The 23,124-nt window shown below is 44.6% G+C and overlaps 1 protein-coding gene across 1 annotated transcript in view; it reads left to right on the top strand.

Moving 5' to 3' along the window:
• The window catches only part of EVC (EvC ciliary complex subunit 1), an 82,889-nt gene that overhangs the window by 11,964 nt on the left and 47,801 nt on the right, over positions 1-23,124 (top strand). Inside the window, exons 3-8 of the mRNA XM_065877265.1 lie at positions 1,147-1,230; positions 3,318-3,550; positions 4,984-5,068; positions 15,650-15,748; positions 18,470-18,607; positions 21,087-21,245. Of these exons, the coding sequence (XP_065733337.1) occupies positions 1,147-1,230; positions 3,318-3,550; positions 4,984-5,068; positions 15,650-15,748; positions 18,470-18,607; positions 21,087-21,245 (798 nt within the window). The remainder of the gene's footprint in view (positions 1-1,146; positions 1,231-3,317; positions 3,551-4,983; positions 5,069-15,649; positions 15,749-18,469; positions 18,608-21,086; positions 21,246-23,124) is intronic.

Here is a 23,124-nt window from a genome sequence, read left to right on the forward strand (position 1 = left end):
GCTCTGCTGGGAGCTTTATCCACACCGTCCTTGGGGGCAGATGCGCTACCTGCTTACTGCCTAGGAACACTGAGGCTCAGAAAAGTGAAAAGACCTGTCCAACCACTATTTTTTTTTTTTTTTTTTTTGCGGTACGCGGGCCTCTCACTGTTGTGGCCTCTCCCGTTGCGGAGCACAGGCTCCGGACGCGCAGGCCCAGCGGCCATGGCTCACGGGCCCAGCCGCTCCGCGGCATGTGGGATCCTCCTGGACCGGGGCACGAACCCATGTCCCCTGCACCGGCAGGCGGACTCTCAACCACTGCACCACCAGGGAAGTCCCCACCACTACTTTTCATTTAAGGGTCTAATCAAAAGCCTTGCATGCATATTGCCACACGTAAGTGCTTATACGCCTGGCAATGCTAAAAATATATGGTTCCTTGTTCCACCAAAAAGTGGTTCACAAGTTTTAGGAAAACTTTTGGTGTTGTCAGGTTATTTAAATCCTTACTTCTTCCAAAGCTGAACGCTTGGAATTAAATGAATAATGTGCTGTTTAACATTGGTCCATTTGCCCACCCACCATCTGTACATCTACCCCTCCCACACCCATCCCTACACCCATCTATCCATCCATCCACCTGCCCATTCATCTGTCCATCTGTCCATCCATTCATATGTCTATCTATCCATCCATTCATCCATCCGTCCATCCATCCATCCTTCCATCCATCCATCCAGCCTTCCATCCATCCATCCATCCATCCATCCATCCATCCTTCCATCCATCCATCCAGCCTTCCATCCATCCATCCATCCATCCATCCATCCTTCCATCCATCCATCCAACCTTCCATCCATCCGTCCATCCATCCATCCTTCCATCCATCCATCCAACCTTCCATCCATCCATCCATCCATCCATCCTTCCATCCATCCATCCAACCTTCCATCCATCCATCCATCCATCCATCCATCCATCCATCCATCCAGCCTTCCATCCATCCATCCATCCTTCTAGCAAGTGAGCACTAAATGTGCTTATTATGGGCCCTTCCCGAGGCCACTGTTACAAATGGGATGTGGCATTTTGGAAACTCTTGGTGGTTTGTCCTTCATTTTACTGAAAGCCCCCATGCCATTTATTTTTTTTCTCCCTTCCCAGGAATGTGAGCCATCTTTCAATGGCAATATCACAGCGTTTGCACTGAAGGCAAAAGTCGTCTATCCCATCAATCAGAAGTTCCGGGTGAGAGTCCTGAGCTCCGTCTTAGAAATGCAATTAACCAGTAATGTGCTAGAGATTGGGGTAGGAGAAGGGGGATTAAATGTGCAATTTGGGGTCCTATTTGAGGATTTTATGGCAAGTCATTTTAATAGAGATAATTTTGTGGCTTTGTAATGGAGCATAACTTTAGGGTTAATCCATTTTATGACAGTGCTGTCAGGGACAGGGTATGCCCATGGTATATGTAGCAAGGTATCCACAGGGACACCAGGTGACGGCACAGTAGGGCAGCATCCGCCCTGACCTTTTAACGCTAGTACAAATACTAACAAGTTACTAACATTAATCCTTACAGACCCTGGGACTAATGCCAGCAGCTGACGCTGAACATTTACTGCGGGGCTGGCTCAGTGCTAAGCATTTGTCATACATTACACATTTCAGTATTCCTTGCAACATTCCTAGAAGGTAAATAATATTGTTCTCTCCACTTTATGCATAAGGAAACTCAGGCCAGGAGAGGTTAATGATCTGCTCAAGGTCATACTGCAGGAAGTGGCAGGGCAAGAGTCGAACCCTCAGGTCTTATACCCGGAGCCAGGAGTTCACACCTGTGGCTGGGAGTTTTGCAGAGAGCAGCGTATTCCTTGATGTTTCAAGGAGCCCTCGGCCTATGTGATGCTCCACGAAAAGAATAGTTCCCTGGTCAAGTGAGTTGAGGAAAGTGCTGCCTACTCCCCTGGAGATAAAGAGGACAGACTCAAACCCAGCTCCTATCTCAGCCGTTTACTCTTGGCCATTTCCTGACTTCTCAGGACCTCAGTTTCTTCATCAATAAAATGGGGGTAAAGGGCCCTCCTGCCTCACCCAGTTGTCTTGAGGGTGAGACAGGGAATTAGGCATAGGGCTTAGAACAGTGTGTGATGTCTGTGCACTCAGTACGTGTTCAGTGTTTTAAATTATTATTTGCTTTTGAGGACAGCCAGAGCCTATCGAAGGCTCTGAGAATTCCTGTACCAAAGAAATGATTCTACCTTGTTCACGCAGACTTTCCCAAACTAATTTTTCTGTGGGACCCTCACCGTGAGCAGTAACTGATTATAGTTCATGGGACTGCTCCCCGGAACACACATTGGGAACCACTTCCTTCACCATCTGGTCGGTGCGTGAAGGTGCAAAACTCCCAGACCTGGGGCATTCATTCGTCATCAGCACCCGTGCTAGGCAGGCTCTGTGGTGGGCACTGGTGATTATCCAGTGGTCAGGAGAGCACTGTCCTCACCCTGGAGGCCCTCCCAGCCTGGCGGACATTGCAGGATGGCGTGTGATAGCAGGCAGGACAGAAATGACCAGGGTTCTGTGGAACCCGGTGTGGGCCAGGCCCGGGGATCAGGGTAGGAAGATTCAGGGGTCTGTGTCTGGAGGGAGGGATGCTTCAGCCCAGCAGACAGTGAGTTAGGGGTGTTTCAGGCAGGGGGACAAGAGTCTGGAAAGGCTCAGAAGCATGAAATGATAGTGAGGGTTGGAGCTGGCCACCAGCTCAGTGCTACCTGGGCATGCACCTCTGGGGGCAGCAGGAGACGAAGCTGGACATAGGGATGGCTGACATTTGCTGAGCTCTCTGGCTGTGCCAGGCACTAGGCTATGACCTCATGTGGTCATGGCAGTGCAAGGGGCTTGAGTTCCTCGTTAAGGGGCTTTGAGTCTATCCGAGGGCAGGTCAGTGGACAGAGCGGGCCTGGGGTCTGGGTCAGCAGCCAGAGAGGTGGGGCAGGGCAGGCGGGCTGCTGGGGAGGTCAGAGCTTGCGGCCGAGGGTGGGTACAGGTGGGCCATCGGGGAACAGACCCAGACTAATAGCTGGAGGGGAGGAGCCTGGTGCAGAGGGGCTGGCCTTTGGGGACAAGTGATGTGACAAGAGCTGTGACGAAGGCCCCTAGGGCCGTGGCCTTGCCCCTGGGGCAGAAGCTCCACGGTGTCCACTCATACCCTCCCTGCCTGTCCCGGTTTGGCCTTCCTGGGAGCCACCGCGTGTGTCACTGGCGGAATTACGGAAACACTCATGATGGGTCATGTGGATTGAGAGTACACTTTCTCTCCTGCCCCCCAGCCTCTGGCCGACGGTTCCTCCAACCCATCTCTGCACGAAACCTTAAAGCAGGCAGTCTTGCCGAACCAGCCCGTGGAGGCATCGCCTTCCAGCAGCCTGGGGAGCCTGAGCCAGGCTGAGAAGGACGACTGCAGCTCCTCGTCCAGCGTCCACTCGGCCGCCAGTGACGACAGGTTCCTCGGTCGCACCTTCCTGGGGGCGAGCAGCTTCCCCGAGGCACTGACCTGCGAGAGGTGAGGAGGGGGTGGGATGGAGGATGCAGACTGATAGGCTGTGTCATGCTCAGTGGAGGAAGTGGAGGCCCAGAGAGGTTAAGGACTCAGCCACGGACACACAGCGACCCAGTGTCAGAGTTGGAGCTGAATGTGTGCTGTTGGCCAGCGTGGGGGTCAGGGAGCCAGGCCTGAGCCCTGGGGAGAGACAGAGGGGACCTCCTTTAATCACTGACCTGCCCCATGCACTGCATAGCAGCAGCTAGCACTGGTTAAGTGTCTTCTGTGTACAAAATATTAAGCACTTTGCAGGGATTAATTCTCTTTTGAGCACGAGGAGAAGGTCTGTCTTATTCACAGCTGTGCACGACCACCCAGTGGGAGCCTGGGACAGGCACAGTGATGAGCAAGTATTAATCAGTCAATGAATTAATTCCTCTTAACAGCCCTATGTTGTTACGGTTGTGTAGTAGGTGCTAATATTGCCCTCATTTTCAAAGAATAAAATGAGACACAGAGAGGCAGAGTGACTTGCCCAAGGTCACGCAGCAGGTGAGTGTTGGAGCCTGGTGTGACCCCACCACCTTATCTTGCAGCCCATGCTCTAAATCACCAAACTGTCCAGCCCAGAGTAAAGCTTAGCACCCAGTAGGTGCTCAAAAAACTAGTCAGCAGGTTTGCACGTCAGTCCTCAGGCCTCTCTCAGATCTGAATTTCCGTGAGTCCAAGGAGCCCTGGGTGATTTGAACCAGGCATGGCCTGGCTCAGGGCTGTGCAAAGAGTGGGCTCAGAACCCTGAGCTTGGTGTTGACTCTGAAGGTGGACCCGGGAAGGAGGGACTTCGTTTAATTGCAGCTTTCTTGGTTCCCCTGCCTGGCTGGGAAGGGGTGTTTCTTCCCATTCGGACAAAGAGGACTTGAACAGTTCAGGGGGGAGTGTAATCATTTAAAATGCATTTGCCTATGTCAGAGAAAAGGTCAAAGGCCTTTATCTTCACACTGTCAGTTATCTGCCCCCGTGACCACGTGACCACTACTTGATTTCTCTGACCCTTGACTTCCTGAGTCAGTTTCCTCATCTGTAAATGGCTGTGAGAATGTGTACACGATGGCAGAAAGGAAGGATGACACGTGACACTAGACAGGAAAATGCCGGGGGGGGTTCTGGGGGGCATGCTCTTTTTCATCTCTCACCTTCCGTCTCTTCCTGTGTCCTGTCTTTGATGTCTCGGACAGCCGTTTCCTTCTAGTCGCAGGTGGGTTTCAGATGGCTACTTGGATTGCTCCTTGTGCACCTGGGGTGGCTGTGAGCGATCTCTGCATGCCGCAGAATTTAAAATCTGGAGTCAGGATGCACCGTGGCTTATCCTGCAAGGATGTACTGATAACTCGGTAACCTTACCCCCCACATCAAATACTCTGAAAGTCTCTTCTGTTTCTCTTTGGACTTTTCAGCGTGGACCTCGACTTGTGTATCTACAACCTTCACTTGAAAGACCTGCTGCATCTGGACACGGCGCTGAGGCAGGAGAAGCACATGGTAGGTAGAGCACTCGGGACCCGGGAGACAGGCTCTCCGTGTGCATGGAGTCCCGGAGACCCTTGGGAAACGGGTGTCGGTGACAGCGGAGCCGCCACAAGGGGAAGGCAGAGCAGGGTTAGGCGTCCGACCACAAAATGGAAAAGCAATTCGTGCCTGCAGACGGGTAGCAGGATTTACTTTACCCAGTGCCATTGGGGTTAAAAGCAGAAAGCTGTGTACCTACTCTCTGCGCACACCTCCTGATGGAGACCAAAGAGAACAGGATTTTTAGCGGAATGATAATAGTGATCATAAGATTTATGAGTGCTCACTATATACTAGGTCCTGGGGGTGTTACACAGGTGGTTATTTTAATGCTCACACAACCTGGTGAGGTGGGTGCCATCCTTATGTCCCCTTTACAGATGGGGAAACTGAGGCACAGAGTGGAGACTGGCCCTAAGTCATAAAGTTCTAAGTTGGGGCTGAGGTGGGAAGTTGAGTACCTGCTCATGGGTGTGCATTCTCCGAGTGAAGGAAGGAGAAATCAGAGCCATGGAGGAAGCAAGATTGGTCTCTGCCAGATGCACATGGATCCATACTGGATCCAGGTTACAGAAAATCAGAGGGATGAGTCCCACTGTAGCTACAGAACCTTCATGGGTTAGCCAGGCAGCAAGGCCACTGGGGTTAAAAAAAAAAAAGAATTATTTCGGGCTTCCCTGGCGCAGTGGTTAAGAATCCACCTGCCAATGCAGGAGACAGGGGTTCAAGCCCTGGTCCAGGAAGATCCCACATGCTGCGGAGCAACTAAGCGCATGCACCACAACTACTGAGCCTGCTCTCTAGAGCCCGTGAGCCACAACTACTGAGCCTGTGTGCCACAACTACTGAAGTCTGTGCACCTAGAGCCCATGCTCTGCAACAAGGGAAGCCACCGCAGTGAGAAACCTGCGCACTGCAACGAAGAGTAGCCCCCGCTCGCTGCAACTAGAGAAAGCACGCGCGCAGCAACGAAGAGCCAACGCAGCCAAAGATAAATAATGAAAATGAAAAGAATTTAAAAACAGAATTATTTCTCCATGAGACACATCCTCTGAATTACTGAATGAGGGAGGAGACCTACAGAGAGAACGGAGGAGAGAGAAGGCCTGTTGGGAAGAGAAAGGGAGGGGTAGATGGAGAGAGTGACAGAGAGACAAAGATAGGCCCACAGGTGCTTCACTGTAAACAGGAGAAATAAAAGAATATTAAGTTGAGGATGCAACAGAAAGAAATTTTGCTCTGTGTGAGCAGAACGGGCCTCGTAAACAGGTGCCAGTATTTGAAACCATAAGTCATCCTAGGATTCCAGAAATCGAGCCTGTTCCTACAGCCCCACAGACCTCTGTGCGGAGGTTCATGGACATGAGGCACGAGCCCACCTGGTAGCTGCAGGCTGCTTTCACTTAGCCACACCTGGTTCTGCTTGGGGGCAGGTGGCCCTGGCGATTTTCTCAAAGGCTGTGCTCCCTGGAAGGTGATTGTTTCTGTGCTCAGAGCCCCATCCAGCTGGTGAGTGACGTGGTCCTGGCCCCTCGCCCCTGGAGCAGCCAGCAAATGCCCACAGGGAAGCAGCCTACTGTCATGAAGAGAGCATTCACTGTCACTCATCTGTGGGCAGCCTCCCCGCCCTTCTGGACACAATACTGGGGACAGCCCCTGCCTTTATGGAGCCCACTGTCCAGGAGAGAGATGGCACTCAATGGACTGCACAAAATGCACAGAGGCAAAAAGTATGACAAAGCGAATGATGGAGTACCATGAGGGCATGTAAGAGAGGACCTGAGGGCGTGTAGGCTTCAGGGAGGTGGTCAGGCTTCCCTGGAGGGAGATACTTAAGCTGGAACCTGGGAAAGTTCCAGGAGCACCAGATTAGGAATTAGAAACTTGGGTTCTAATCCACCCTTTGACACTTAAGAGCTGTGTGACTTTTGTAAGTCACTTCCCCTCTCTGGGCCACTTTAGGAAAGGTGTGAAAATAATATACTTCCAGCTTTTACTCCGTGGAATTACTAGAAGTGAAGTCCCACTTTGAAAGTTCTCTGTAGGCAAAGTTCTGGGCTCTGTTGGGCTGTGTGATCTGTGTCATCACAGCATCATTTATGAAACACTGAAACTCTGCTAGGCTAAACACTTTAAATGTCTGATCTCATTGAAACCTCAGTGCTGTTCCACTCATGAGGAACCTGAGTCTCAGAGAGGTCTAGTCAGTTGCCCACGATCACACAGCTGGTAAACTGCAGAGTCAGAACCCAAATGAGGTTTGTCTGAGTCCAAGGTCTGTGTATCCTCGGAGCCCAGAACAGTGCCCTACACATAGTAGGTGCTCAATGGAAATGTGTCTGGTTGACACCGTCGCCACCCTGGGAGAGCTGCTTTCTAAGCATGGCCTTCCATTCACTGCAGGGCATGTCTTCATTGTGTGTAAGACCTAGAGAAACATGGGGAACAGGAGGGAACCATGTTACACAAAGACTTCAAATTTCATTTCTCTGGTAGAGATCCACTATCACAGGTCAGGATTCAGAAGTGACTCAGACCAGATGTGACCGCCATGCAGCCAAGAAGCTTAGAGCTCTCTAGTGGCCCTTGAGGAGGAAGACACTGGTGCTGGGCTTGTCTAGGAAGTGGAGTTGTAACCTTTAAAAGCAGAATGGCGGAAAAGAAAATAGATCAGGGGATGTGGGAGGGGGGTGGCTAATATCAGAGGAGCACTAGGACTAGCGGATTTCTCCTGGTGCTGGAAAATTCTCTATCTTGATTGTGGCAATACATGGGGGAAAATTGCATAGATCCACATGCACACATATACGCACAAATGAGTGCATGTAAAAATGGGTGAAAACTGAGTAAGGTCTGTAGTTAACTGTATTGGACCTATGTCCATTTTCAGGTTTGATATTGTACCACAGTGATGTAAGATGTCACCCCTGGGGACAAAGCACACAGAACTCTGTACTGTTTTTCATCTTCCTCTAAGTCCATAATTATTCCAAATTAAAAAGTTTTTACAATTCAAAGGAATGTAAATGTTACTGATTCAGTTTGTGGTCAAAAAGAAAATAGATTTGAGATTAACATCTTGAGAAAAGAATGTTACTGTACATAGCCTCAGACTTCAGTGGATGGAAAGTCAAGACAGTTTTTGTCTTTTTAGAGCTTATTAGCATTGGCAAGCATAATGAAGGTTGGTGAAGAGTTCTGGGTCTGTCCCTCATGGATGTCCCTTGTGACATGAGGCCAGTTGTCCAGATTTCTCAACTGAGAGTTCCTCATCTGTAAAATGGGGAATATTGTACCAACCTCCCTCTGTGATGATCATTTGAGATAATATATATATTAGCCTGGCACAGAAGAGTGTTTAACAAACCTTAAAACAAGGATCATAAACTATGGCCCTTGGGCCAATCTGGCCATACCTATTCTTTTACACATCACCTGTGGCTGCCTTCATGCTGTAACAGCAGAGTTCAGTAGTTGCAAAAGAGATAGTATGGCCTGCAAACCCCAAAATATTTACTTTGTGGACATTTGGAGAAAAGCATTTGCTCACCCGTGCATTTAAAAATGTCTTACCACGGGGGCAGTCCCAGATGACTGCGTAGGAAGATCCTGTTCTCACCTCCTCCCATGGACACACTGAATCTATAGCTACGTATGAAATAGATCCCTCTGAAAAAGACCTAAAAACTGGTGAACAGCTCCTTCATGACTAACACTCTTGGCATACCCTCAACAAGTGGGACCCATCAAGAATAAACTAGGCTGCTGCGGAGCAACTAAGCCCGTGAGCCACAACTACTGAAGCCCACACGCCTAGAGCCCATGCTCCACAACAAGAGAAGCCACCGCAATGAGAAGCCCACTCACCGCAACGAAGAGTAGCCCCTGCTCACTGCAACTAGAGAAAGCCTGCGTGCAGCAACGAAGACCCAACACAGCCAAAAATAAATAAATAAATAAATTTTTTAAAAAAGAAAAGAATGAGAAAGAATAAATTAGGCTGCTTAGATAATCACAAAGGTTTGAGAGACAACCATGAGCTAGGGCAAGGTTGAAAGATAAAGTTCATCTTTTACAAGGCCACTTCTTCAAGACTGGGAGAGGTAGCTGTTTTGCCTAATACATAGAAACAAACACAGTCAATCAAAATGAGGAAACAGAGCAATATGTTCAAACAAAAGAACAAGATAAAATGTCAGGAAAAAAGCCTTAATGAAAAGGAGATAAGTAATTTACCTGATTAAAGAGTTCAAATGGTCATAGAATGCTCATCAAACTCGGGAGAAGAATGGATGAACAGAGTGAGAACTTCAGCAAAGAGATAGAAAATATAAGTACCAAACAGAAGTCACAGAGCCAAAGTATACAATAACTGAACTGAAAAATACACTAGGGGGTTTAACAGTAGACTAGGTGAAGCAGAAGAAAAAAATCAGTGGTCTAGAAGACAGGGCACCCAAGCAGAACAGCAAAAGGAAAACAGAATTTTTAAAAGGATAGCTTAAGGGACCTATGGGACAATATCACATGAAATAACGTTCGCAATGCCAGGGGTCCCAGAAGGAGAAGAGAGAGAGGGGCAGGAAACATATTTAAAGAAGTAATGGCTGAAACTTTCCTAACCAGGGGAAGGAAACAGACATCCAGATCCAGAAAGCCCAGAGAGTTCCCCAAAAAGATCCACACCAAGATACATTAAGATTTAAAAGTCAAAAGTTAAAGAGAGAATCTTAGAGCAACAAGATTAAAAAACAACTTGTTAACTACAAGGGAACCCCCAAAAGACAATAAGCAGATTTTTCAGCAGAAACTTTGCAGGCCAGAAGGAGTGCCATGATATATTTAAAATGCTGAGAGGCAAAAACTTCCAATCAAGAATACTCTACCCAGCAAGGTTATTGTTTAGAATTGGAGAGATAAAGGGTTTTCCAGACAAGCCAAAGCTAAAGGAGATCATCACCACTAAAGCAACCTTACAAGAATTGTTAAAGGGACTTCTTTAACCTGAGAAGAAAGAGCATTAATTAGTAACAAGAAAGCATACAAAAGTAAAAATCTTACTAGTAAAGGTAATTATATAGTAAAGGTAGTTAATTAATCACTTATAGAGTTGGTATGAAGATTGAAAGACAAAAGTAGTAAAAATATAACTATAATAATCACAGAAACACAAAATAAAAAGATGTAAAATGTGACATCAAGAAGCATAATATGTGTGTGCCAGGAGCAGAGGGTGGGTGGGAAATGTAGAGTTTTAGATTGCACTCAAACTTAATTTGCTATCAACTTAAAATATACTGTTAAATATATAAATATTATATGAGCATCATGGTACCCACAAAACAAAAACCTATATTAGATACACAAAAGATAGTAAGAAAAGAATCTAAGCAAAACACTAAAGAAAGTCGTCAAACCACAAGGGAAGAGAACAAGAGTAAAAGAAAGGAACAGAAAGTAACAACAAAACAGCCAGAAAACAAGTAACAAAATGGCAATAAGTACATACCTATCAATAATTACTTTAAATGTAAAAGTACTAAATTCTTTAATCAAAAGACATAGAGTGACTGAATGGATTAAAAAAACAAGGCCCAGCTATATACTGCCTACAAGAGACTCATTAAAGATATATGTACACAAGTACACACATGGACTGAAGGTGACGACATGGAAAAAGATGTTCCATGCAAATGGAAAGCAAAAGAAAGCTGGTATAGCTATACTTACATGAGAAAAAAGTAGTCTTTAAAATAAAGATTGTAATAAAAGAAAAAGAGGGGGATTATATAATGATAAAGGGGTCAGTGCAACAAGAGGATATAACATTTGTAAATATTTATGCGTCCAATATAGGGGCAACTAAACATCTAAAGCAAATATTAACAGATCTAAAGGGAGAAACTGACAACAATACAATTATAGCAGGGGGCTTTAATATCCCATTCACATCAGTGCATTGATCATCCAGACAGAAATTCAGTGAGGAAACATCAACCTTACAGTACGCCTTAGACCACATAGTCTTAATATATATAAACAGAATATTTCATCCAAAAGCAGCAGAATTCACACTCTTCTCAAGTGCACATGGAACATTCTCCAGAATAGATGATATGTTAAGTCACAAAACAAGTCCCAATAAATTTAAGATCAAAATCACATCAAGCATCTTTTCCAACCACAATGGTATGAAATGTTAAGTCACAAAACAAGTCCCAATAAATTTAAGATCAAAATCACATCAAGCATCTTTTCCAACCACAATGGTATGAAATGTTAAGTCACAAAACAAGTCCCAATAAATTTAAGATCAAAATCACATCAAGCATCTTTTCCAACCACAATGGTATGAAACTAGACATCAGTTACAGGCATACATTGGAGATATTGTGGGTTCAGTTCCAGATCACTGCAATAAAGCAAATATCACAATAAAGTGAGTCACATGAATTTTTGGTTTCCCAGTGCATATGAAAGTTATGTTTACCCTATACTGTAGTCTCTTAAGTGTGCAATGGCATTATGTCTATGAGAACAATGTACATACCATAATTTAAAAATACTTTGTTGTTTAAAAATGCTGACCAATATCTGAGCCTACAGCAAACTGTAATCCTTTTGCTGGTGAAGGGTTTGAAATATCACAAGAATTACCAAAATGTTACACAGAAACACAAAGTGAGAAAATGCTGTTGGAAAAATGATGCCGATAGACTTGCTCAACACATGCTTGCTACAAACCTTCAATTTATAAAAAATGAAATATCTGCAAAGTGCAATAAAGCACAGTTCAATAAAATGAGGGATACCTGTACAGGAAGAAAACTGGAAAAATCACAAATATGTGAATATTAAACAATGTGCTACTGAACAGCCAATGGGTCAATGAATAAATCAAAGGAGAAATCACAAAATGCCTTGAGACAAATAAAAGTGGAAATATAATTTACCAAAATCTATGGGATGCAGCAAAAGCAGTTTCTAGAGGGAAGTTCATAGCCATACAGGCCTACCTCAAAAAAACCAAGAAAAATCTCAGAAAAACAATCCAATTTTACACCTAAGGAACTAGAAAAAGAAGACAAAACCAAGCCCAAAGTTAGCAGAAGAAAGGAAAATAAAGATCAGAGCAGAAATAAATGAAATAGACTTTGAAAAAAGCATAGAAAAGGTCAATGAAACAATGGCTGGTTCTTTGAAAAGATAAACAGAACTGACAAACTTTTAACTAGCTTCACCAAGAAAAGAAGAGAATGGGCTCAAATAAATAAAATCTGAAATGAAAGAGCAGTTACAACTGATACCACAGAAATACAAAGGATCATAAGAGACTACTATGAACAATTATGTGCCAACGATTGGACAACCAAGAAGAAATGGATAAATTCCTAGAAACATGGACTCTTCCAAGATGGAATCATGAAAAGAGAAAATCTGAATAAACTGATTACTAGTAAGAGGATTGAATCAGTATGCAAAACTTCCCGACAGACAAAAGTACAGGACCAGATGGCTTCACTGGTAAATTCTACCAACACTTAAAGAAGATTTAATACCTATCCTTCTCAAACTCTTACAAAAAATTGAAGAGTAGGGAATGCTTCCAAACTCATTTCACTAGGCCAGCATTTTCCTGATACCAAAACCAGACAAGGATGCCAGAAAAGAAAAGAAGAAAATTACAGGTGAATATCTCAGATAAACATAGATGCAAAAATCCTCAACAAAATATTAGCAAACCAAATTCAGCAACAGATTAAAATGATCATATATCATAATTAAGTGGGATTTATTCCAGGAATGCAAGAATGGTCAACATGCACAAATCAGTCAACATGATATACCACATTAACAAAATGAAGGGTAGAAATCATACCATCTCAAAACAGAAAAAGCATTTAACAAAATTCAACATGCATTTGTGATAAAAACTCAACAAAGTAGGTATAGAGAGAATGTACCTCAACATAATAAAAGTCCCTATATGACAAACCTGCAACTAACATCATACTCAACAGTGAAAAGCTGAAAGCTTTTCCTCTAAGATCAAGAACAATACAAGGATGCCCACTCTCACCACTTTTATTCAACATAATATTGGAATTACTATCCAGAGCAGTTAGGCAAGGAAAAGAAATAAAAGGCATCCAAAATGGAAAGGAAGAAGTAAAGCTGTCAGTATTTTCAGAAGACATGATTTTATACGTAGAAAAGACTGGACAAAACCTTTTAGAACTGATAAATTCAGTCAAGTTACAGGGTACAATGTACAAAAATCTGTTGTGTTTCTATACACTAAAAACAAACTATCAGAAAGAGAAATTGGGAAAACAATCCCATTTACAATTCAATCAAAAAGAATAAAAGACCTAGGAATAAATTTAGCTGAGGAGGTTAAGAACTTGTACACTGAAAACTTGACATTGATGAAAGAAATCAAAGAAGCCACAAATAAATGGAAAGATATTCCATGTTCATGGGTTGAAAGAATTAGTATTGTTAAAATGTCTGTATTACCCAAAGTAATCTACAGATTCAATGCAATCCCTATCAAAATCTAAATGGCATGTTTCAAATAGAACAAACAATCCTAAAATTTGTATGAACCCACAAGACCCCAAATAGCCAAAGCAGTCTTGAGAAAGAACAAAGCTGGTTATGTCAATTATTCTTCAAAAAAAAAAAAAAAGTGCCTTACTACACAAATATGTCTAACTGACCTTTGACAGAGGTGCAAATGGAGTTCAGTGGAGGAGTGATAAGCTTTTCATTAAATCATGCAGTTGGACATCCATAAGCAAAACAAAATGAACCTCAAGCTAAACCTCATAGCTCATACAAAAATTAACTCAAAATGGATCATGTACTTAAATGTAGAATACAAAACTATGAATCTTTTAGAAAAAAAAAACAAAGGGGAAAATCTTTGGGATCTAAGGAAAGAGTTCTTAGATTAACACCAAAAGTGTGACCCATAAAACGGAAAACAAATTGAAACTCATCAAAATAAAAAACTTCTGCTCTGCAAAAAATCGTGTTAAGAAGATGAAAAGACTGAGGCAATATTTTGCAAGCCACATTCTAAGAAAGGACTAGTACCTAGAATATATGAGGAACTCTCAAACCTCAATCCTAGAGTCTGTCATACAGAGTGAAGTTAAGTCAGAAAGAGAAAAACAAATACCATGTGCCAACACATATATATGGAATCTAAAAGAAAAAAAAAAAACTGTTCTGAAGAACCTAGGGGCAGGACAGGAATAAAGATGCAGACGTAGAGGATGGACTTGAGGACACAGGGAGGGAGAAGGGTAAGCTGGGATGAAATGAGAGAGTGCTACGGACTTATATATACTACCAAATGTAAAATAGATAGCTAGTGGAAAGCAGCCGCATAGCACAGGGAGATCAGCTCCATGCTTTGTGACCACCTAGAGGGGTGGGATAGGGAGGGTGGGAGGGAGACTGAAGAGGGAGGAGATATGGGGATACATGTATATGTGTAGCTGATTCACTTTGTTATAAAGCGGAAACTAACACACCATTGTAAAGCAATTATACTCCAATAAAGATGTTAAAAGATAATAATAGAAAAAGAAATAAGTAAACAATCCGATTAGAAAATGGGCAAAAGACATGAACAGATTATTTCACTGAAAAGAATATATGGCTGGCAAGGAAACACACACAAAAGCACATGAAAAGATGTTCAACATCATTAAGCCATTAGGGAAATGCAAATTAAAACCACATGAGATATGACTACACACCTATCAGAATGACAAAAATAAAAATAACAACGCCACCAAATGCTTGTGGGGTTGTAATGAAACTGGATCACTCATACATTGCTGGTGGGAATATAAAATGCCACTCTGGAAGACAGGCGATTTCTCATAAAATGAAATATACAATTACCAGGAGACCCAGCAGTTGTAGCCTTGGACATTCATCTCAGAAACACATACGTTCAGTCAAAAACCTGTATGTGAATGTCCATAGCAGCTTTATTTGTAATAGCCCCAAACTGGAAATACTTAGATGTCCAGCAGTAGGTGAATGATTAAACCAATTGTGGACACAGCACCCTTGGACTTGCCAGGGTGTCCCTGCCTATGGACGACCCTTCTTGGGTTTAGAGGACATGTCCATCCATTGAAACAGGGGGTTGGAGTAGATGACTTTACACATCCCATTTCCATACAACCATCTCTGATTCTTTCCACAAAGAAGCAACCCCCCTTTGCCTCGTCTGTTTTCTTGACTCATGGAAATGGGGAAAGTGGGGGCTTCCCACAGAGTGGGCTCCTCGTAGATATGTGCAGAAGAAATGAAGCATTTTTCTTTAGAGGCTTCATGAAAATGCAGTCCATTACAGGCCATTGTCATGACTTGTAATCTGAGGTCTTTTCCTAGAGCAAAAAGTGTGTGGGCAGTTGGGGGAGAGAGAAAGAAGGAGGTAGGAGAAGAAGGAGGTAGGAGAAAAAGGAGGGAAGAGAAATACCATTGTTGAAACCTTTCTCTTTGTTATGTTTCCCTTTTTGGCAATAGATGTTTATTCAGATTTTTAAAATGTGCCTCCTTGACCTTCTTCCTAAAAAGAAGACTGATGATGAATTATACCAGAAGATTCTCTCAAAACAAGAAAATGTAAGTCTTCAACCTATATTTCAAAATAACTTAAAAATAGTTTATTATGATATATAAAACACATTATAGTAAAGTATTTTTATGTATAAAAATAGTTTATTACAATATATACTTTTCAATACAATATGGTATATAAAAGTATAGCTATCAACATAAAACTGTGTATTATTAAAATGTGGAAAAATATTAGAAGTAGAAAAAAAGAATGTTGGTCATACCCACTACTTAAAGAGAACCACTATTGATTCTATTTTCTGTACAAGTGTGGGGTATTTTAAAATATATAATTTGCTTATTGGTTATAACTCTTCCTACTACTTTGCATTCTTCTCGTTTCAGTCTTTTATACAAGCTTTGTATTGTTTTATGTGCCCCAAAATGAGTCAGGGCTACCCTGGAGTCAGAGTGGTGGAGATTGATATCCTGGTCCTGTCTTTCACAAACTCTCAGAATCCTAGGTTGTTCCTTTGTGCAATGGGATAATAATTCCCATCCTGCAGGGTTACAGAAAGAAGAAAATTTGTATGAAGCTCCTAGCAACGTAACAACCAGACCCTGATTGTATGATCGCTGCCATCATTCCCATTCCCACCACCACAATCATCATCATCAATATCATTGCCATTATTATTGTTTTATTACCGACACAGTCACCACCACCACTATCATCGTCATCGCCATCGCCACCACCATCTTTATTATTGTCATCATTGTCATAACCATTCTTATGATGACCATCACCACCGTTATCATTACCACCACCATCACCATCCTCCTCAGTACCGCCGCCACTACCAACATTTCATCATCGCCACCATCACTGTTGCCATCATTCTTACTCCTCCCATTGCCACCATCGTCCTCATCTTCGTTACCGTGACCATCACCACCTCCACCATCGTCCTCACTTCTGCCATCACGACTTTCATCTTCATTACCATATCATTGTCCTAATCCTCATTCCTTCCGTCACCACCATTAGTCATCATTATCACCTTATCAGTCACCTCATTAGTCACCACTATAGTCGTCATTATCATCCTTATCACTGCAGCCATGAGATTTGGGGGATTGGGAGGAGGGAGTGCTTCTGCCTCACTCTTCTGGATTCCAAGGGGGAGGATTCATCACTCCATCCCAGGGAGAAGGCAGTACGTCTTCATTTTTGTTAACGTCATTGTCATCGTCCTCAGTACCACCACTACTGTGATCCTCATCGTCAGGCAATGCACAGAGTGCTTTACGCACATTATTTAATCTTCACAACAGCCCTGTGAGTGACCGTCATTCTTTTTGTTTATAGCTGAGGAAGTTGAGGCTCAACGAGTTTAAATGACTCTCCAATGACAAAAAGAATGATGATGGTGGTGATACTTGTAATTGTACTAGTAATGAATGTCATATGGAAAGAGTAAGAGCTTTGGTATCTGCAGGCCTGGGATCCAATCCCACCTCTACCACTTCCAGAGCATCTTAATTATGTCAGTGGCCACTGTTCAGTGGATGTAGTCTGGCCAAGGGCTTTAAATACATACTTTCCTATAATATTGACAACAGCCTCAGAACTTCTCGATGAAGATGAGAAGTGCCCAGAAATGGCAGCTGCTTTGGAGAGAAGCAGCGTAGTGCGTGCAGTTAGAAGAGTGGGGCTCTGGAGTCAGTGAGCCTAAGGGGCCTAGCCTAGCACACCACTTCCTGGGAGACTTTGGACGAAATATCTCAACTTCCCATAGATACGATTTCTTCCCTGGAAAAGAACCCTCATTTCTCTCTTGTAGAGACGCTGTGAGAATTAGAAGTCACATATGGCTTCCGCTTGGATAATCAATAATGGATTTGGACCCACACCAGTGTTGATTACATGTCAGTGAACATAGGTCTAGAGAAAACAGAACAGCCCAGAAAACAGAACAGAACAGAAAACAAACCCTCCACACTCCAGGTTGGGGTTTGAAGGACTCCATACATAGGGTTCCCCTTTTCCTTCTAAGTTCTGAGTTCATTAAGAGAAAGCGTTGGGGAGACAGAGAAATGTCAGCTTCATCACTGAAAGGGGCCAGCTTGGAAGACATAGCTTAGGTGCACAGCGATCATGGCTTGCTTCCTAACACTGAATCCCAGGATTAGCTAAATTGCTTACTTAAGTTGCTTGCTGGCAAAGCTGGGCCACCTCAGGCCTCCCCACACAGAAGAGGGACCTTTGCTGCCCAGCTCACTCTGGGCTGAGGCCACACCAGAGCAGTGGCCTCCCCTGAATGGTCCATCCCAAAGAGGAAGAGGTTGGGCAAGCTAGGGGCTGTGCTCACTTCCTGCTTTGGAACCGCCAGTCAAATACATATCGCTTCCTCCCTGGGGTGTACTAAGTAATCCTTCCCCATGGAAACCAGAGGAGTGGGGAGGAGACATTCCATCCCACACCCCAGATGTCATGACATGTTCCCGGACTTCAAAAAGATAGGAAGATACTATTTCATTGTTTTTAAAATATGGCCTATTTTGGGGGGATGAGGGAAAAACTATAGAAGAAAATACGTAGTCCATTATTCCCCGAGGCCCTTTGATGATTTTTATCATCAATCCTTCAGTAGGACAACCCCCAAAGCATTTAATTATGGTTAAGAAATATTTTATGATAATGGGGTGAAAATAAAAGCATTTCTCCTCTAGAATTTAAGATACATTCGGTTTTTTCTGTATTTACCTTTTTCTTTTTCTCTCCAGGATTTGGAGGAATTAGAAAAGAGACTTCAGGTCAGACTGTCAAATACGGAGATGTTGGGTGCTGGTGACTCTGAATACATCACCCTGGCAGATGTAGAAAAGAAAGAGAGAGAATATTCTGAGCATCTAATAGCTAATGTATGTGATGGATTTTCTTTCCCATATAAAAAGCGTGGTTTCTGGGACAGTTCATTTGGCGAGATTAAAGAGATGGTACCTAGAAGCATGTTTAATACTAGAATTCCCTGTTGCGTTCTGCTCTGGAGCCAGGGATCCAGTTTCTGAAGTTAGCGATAGAGAAGGTATAATTAAGGGGCCAAGATTTACTGCGGGAGTCTTTTTTTCCTCTTAATGAATTCTCCTTGTTTAAATTTTACATTGATCTTTTTATCATTCAAAGCAAAGATCACTGTAACCCTATGTGTCATTACCGCCCTGTGGCTTAGAGCAGATGCCAGCTGCTAACTTCTCAAACTCCAGGCATCACTCATAAAAGCATGTTTTAAATTCTAGAGAGGATGGCTTCCCTCAAACTCTCCTTTTTGCTTTGAGGTTCTACTACCTGCTGTTCATATATTACAAATTAAACAAATATTTTCTTGGCACGCAGGTGTTGTGTTGGACTCTGGGAATTCAAAATGAACTTAGACCTGGCCCTGCCAGGGAGATGCCCAGGCCTGTCTGGTGGGGGGGACTGACAGGTGAACGGATGAGGACTTTGTGGGTTACAAGTGCCATGATAGATAGAAGTATGGGAAGACTGAGGTACAGTGGGGAGAACGATTCATTTTACCCCGGGGTTTTGAAGGTCTTTGTAGAAGAAAGGGTCATCAAGAAGCTTTTGGAGAGAAGTGTGGATGGATGCTGTCCAGTGGGTGGGCAGAGAAGGGAGCCAGGGCTAGGAAGCAGGCTGAGCAGGATAAAGCCAGAGGTCTTCCCTGAGGGTTTTCGTCTCATGCCAAGGAGATGGGAGTCACTGAAGCAGCAGAGGGTGGCTTGGCCGTGTTTTAGAAGAACTGCCCAGGCTGCTGTGTGGAGGGTTGTTAGGGGCTTTGGGGCTAATCCAGTAGGAATTTCATGAAGGCAATTGCAGTAGGGATGGAGAGGTAAGAAAAAGTGGGAGAGCCGATAGGGTGGTGTCTAAGGAGGTGGTGGTGGGAAGAGGATCAGGTCTACGGAAATAAGGATCCCAGAAGGAGAACAAGTTGGGAGGGAAGATGGTGAGTGTGGCTTGACATCCTGAGTTGGAGATGCCTGGGGATGGAGAGTCCCCACTAAGCTCAGGTAGGATCACATGGAGAGCGAGGATATTCTCGGGATGAGATGGCTAAGGGAGGGCACTCAGCCCGGATTCTGGTGGTGCATGGACTCCCCGAAGCCGTGGAATATCTTGTCCGTGTCTGTGCATTTCAGGCAGAGGATTGAGTATGGACCTTGAAGAAGCAGGAGAAAGTCAGGTCATGGATGCCGTGGGCATCCTCGTTCTCTGCGATGGGAAGAGAAGAGGCGAAGCTGCTTGGATGTAGAGCTCTGGTTCCGGATGTGCAGTAATTCACGGATGATTGTCCACATTCTCTGATAGCAGTTGGAAAGGAAGTCGTCTGATGGGGCGAGAGGGGGCGAGAGCAGGGTGTGCATGTGAGGGAGGAGGTGGCCAGGGCAGATAAAGGGTTTGCTGAGCTGCCACGAGGCCCTTGAGACAGGACAGCAAACTTACGAAGAGGTGCTGGTTCGTGCAGGTGTGGGTTTTCTCCTGACCCTGCCCAGCAAGCAACATCCATCTCAACATCTGAGAGGTGGAACCAAGATGGAGAAAATCACAGCTGTGGGACTCGAAGGGACCTGAATCAAATATGCCTCTGCTGCTTGTTGCCTCTGACCCTTGACGAGTGACCTAATTTCCTGAGCCTGTTCCCTGTACCTCCGATACATATTTTATCTAGAAATAAAATGCGTGAAGCACGGAGCCTGGCTTGTAACCTGCATGCCGTAAAGAAAAGTTGCTATGACTATGGGCATCTTTGTTCTTAGAGTCTGGAAGGCTGCAGTGACAAAAATTTAGCCCCCAACATTCTAAACCACTTGGCGATTCCCTACTCTGCTCCTGATAAGATGGTGGAGAAAGGAAAAAGATTTGAAGGCAAAATGTTTTTATGGTCGTCGTCATCTCTGTCATATTGTTCTTTTATACTTTTAGGACAATAATCAATAATTAAATGGCCATTCATGCTTTTATTTCCAGGATGCGTTTAATCCCCTTTAAAGATCTGGAAGCTTCCAGGAGCGCATTGTCCAATTTCATGCGCCTGCCCCACTCCCTACCCCACTGCCGGGCAGTCTTTCAGCTGTTTGAGAGATTCATGGTGCTTGCCTTTCTTATCAGCAGCTCATTGGTATTTGCTGAAAAGCCACCTCCAAACTGACTGGCACCTACAAAGAGGAACCTCTGGAGAATGTGATTGTTGCCAAGATAACTTTTTCCAACTTGTAGAATTGTTCTAATCTCAGTTTGTGATAAGGGGTGAATAGTAATGCCCAAGCCTGAGCTGGACAGCTTTAAAACTTTCTTAAATAAGTTTTCTCCCCCCACCTCTTGCATCTCATTCTCATTTCACAGATGGAAGCTTTCTGGAAACAGATGGAAAACATCCAGCACTTTCTGGTGGACCAATTTAAGTGTTCCAGCTCCAAAGCCCGACAGCTCATGATGACTCTGACAGAAAGAATGATTGCAGCTGAAGGGCTATTGCGTGATTCTCAGGATTTGCAGGCTCTGGTAACGCTGGAGGGGGCAGGGAGGGAACGTGATATTCAAACTAGAGACGTGGAATCCGGAAGCTTGGAGCACCGTAGGGGTCATTAAGTTCAACACTTGCAGATTGTAGAAAGGGATACAGAGGCCAGAGAAAAGCAGTGTATCCATCCATCAGTCCATCATCTATCCATCCATCCATCTATCCATCAGTCATTTATCCGTCCGTCCATCCATCTAACCATTCCTTTAGTGGAGAGACTGGCCCGCCCCGCGTCACTACAGCGTAGGGCACTGGTGGTTCTCAATCCTGGCTGCACGTTGAAGTTATCTGAGGAGGTTTAAATAGTACTGATGCTTGGGTCCAAGATGGGTCCCCACCCCAAAGATTCTTAGTCTGGATTTTTTTTTTTTTTTTGCGGTACGTGGGCCTCTCACTGTCGTGGCCTCTCCCATTGCGGAGCACAGGCTCCGGACGCGCAGGCCCAGCGGCCATGGCTCACCGGCCCAGCCGCTCCACGGCATGTGGGATCTTCCCGGACCGGGGCACGAACCCGTGTCTCCTGCATCGGCAGGCGGACTCTCAACCACTGCGCCACCGGGGAAGCCCAGTCTGGATTTTTTAAGGTTCCAGGTGACCACAGTGAGTAGTCACAGTTGATGCTCACTGGTGTGGACGGAGCTTTGGTTAGCTCTCCTGGACGGCCCCATGTACCACCTAGGGGGCTTAAAATAATGCCCATGTCATGGGCCTCTTGCACAGAGATCCAATCTGATTGGTCTGAAGTGGAGGACCTGGCATTGCTGTTTTTAAAACTCCCCAAACAATTCTGATGTATAGCTAGGAATGCAAACCACTGGCGCAGAGGAATCCACAAATCCAAATCCGACTTTGAATCTAAGCTTAGCCACTTGAAGCTGTGTGATCTCGAAGAGGTTACTTAACCCATCTGAGCTTCAGTTACTGTACTTAAAAAAGGTGGTCCCAGGAGTTGCTGCAGGCAGGGCCCGGGGAAATGCTCGTCACTGTCGGGTTTTGTTGTGGAGGTTTCGGTCTAGCCCTGCTGTGTGCAAAGGCCAGGGCACCTACCTACCCATTTCCCCTTCCTCTGACCTTGAGAACTCATGAATTACATTTCAGACCTGTGCACCTGCCCGGGGCACTCCTGACTCAGAAACCTGCAGCAGCCGCCCTGCCCTCAGCTCAGAGACCCAGCTCCTCAGACGTGAGGAGAAGGCGCTGCTGAGTGGAGCGGTCCCTGCTGCTTCTGTACAAACTGCTCTGCTTCTCAAAGTGTGGTCCGCAGACCGGCAGCATCGGCGTCACCTGAGAGCTGGTTAGAAATGCAGAATCTCGTCCCCACTCCCGAATCAGGATCTGCATTTTTAACAAATTCCCAGGTGCACACAGCTGTTTGAGAACATTCTTTGCTTTTGCTTTTGCTTGTCACGTACAAGCAAAGTTTCCTTTCCCTCCTCCGCACTGCTGAAAGATAGACACACAGATATTTCATTCCCGAAGAGCAGAGGAGCCAGCTAAGCGACTCACCTAGGGCTGCCATGTTGCCTAATGATATCGCTCAGCCTGTGCCCCAGGCTTCCTGGTTTGCCGTCCAAGGCCCTTTGGATTGGATTTTGATTTGATAAGGCTGCCGATATGAATGCTTATCAGCGAGAAAGATCTTTTTCCTTTTATTCTTTGTATTTAATTATTGCTCCATCAACAGGATATCGATGTAGAAGAAAAACGTATCCTTAGCTGACTCTGGCCCGAGTGTTAGCCGGTCACTTCCACATAGGAAGAAGGGAAATAATTTTCTCCAGGTTATCTGTAGGCCTTGCCTTCTGTCAGCATTTCATGAGCACCTGCTGTGTGCCACATCCTGTTACAGGAACAGTGTTG

Source organism: Phocoena phocoena, chromosome 5 (assembly GCF_963924675.1).
Source record: "Phocoena phocoena chromosome 5, mPhoPho1.1, whole genome shotgun sequence".
Lineage (NCBI taxonomy): Eukaryota > Metazoa > Chordata > Mammalia > Artiodactyla > Phocoenidae > Phocoena > Phocoena phocoena.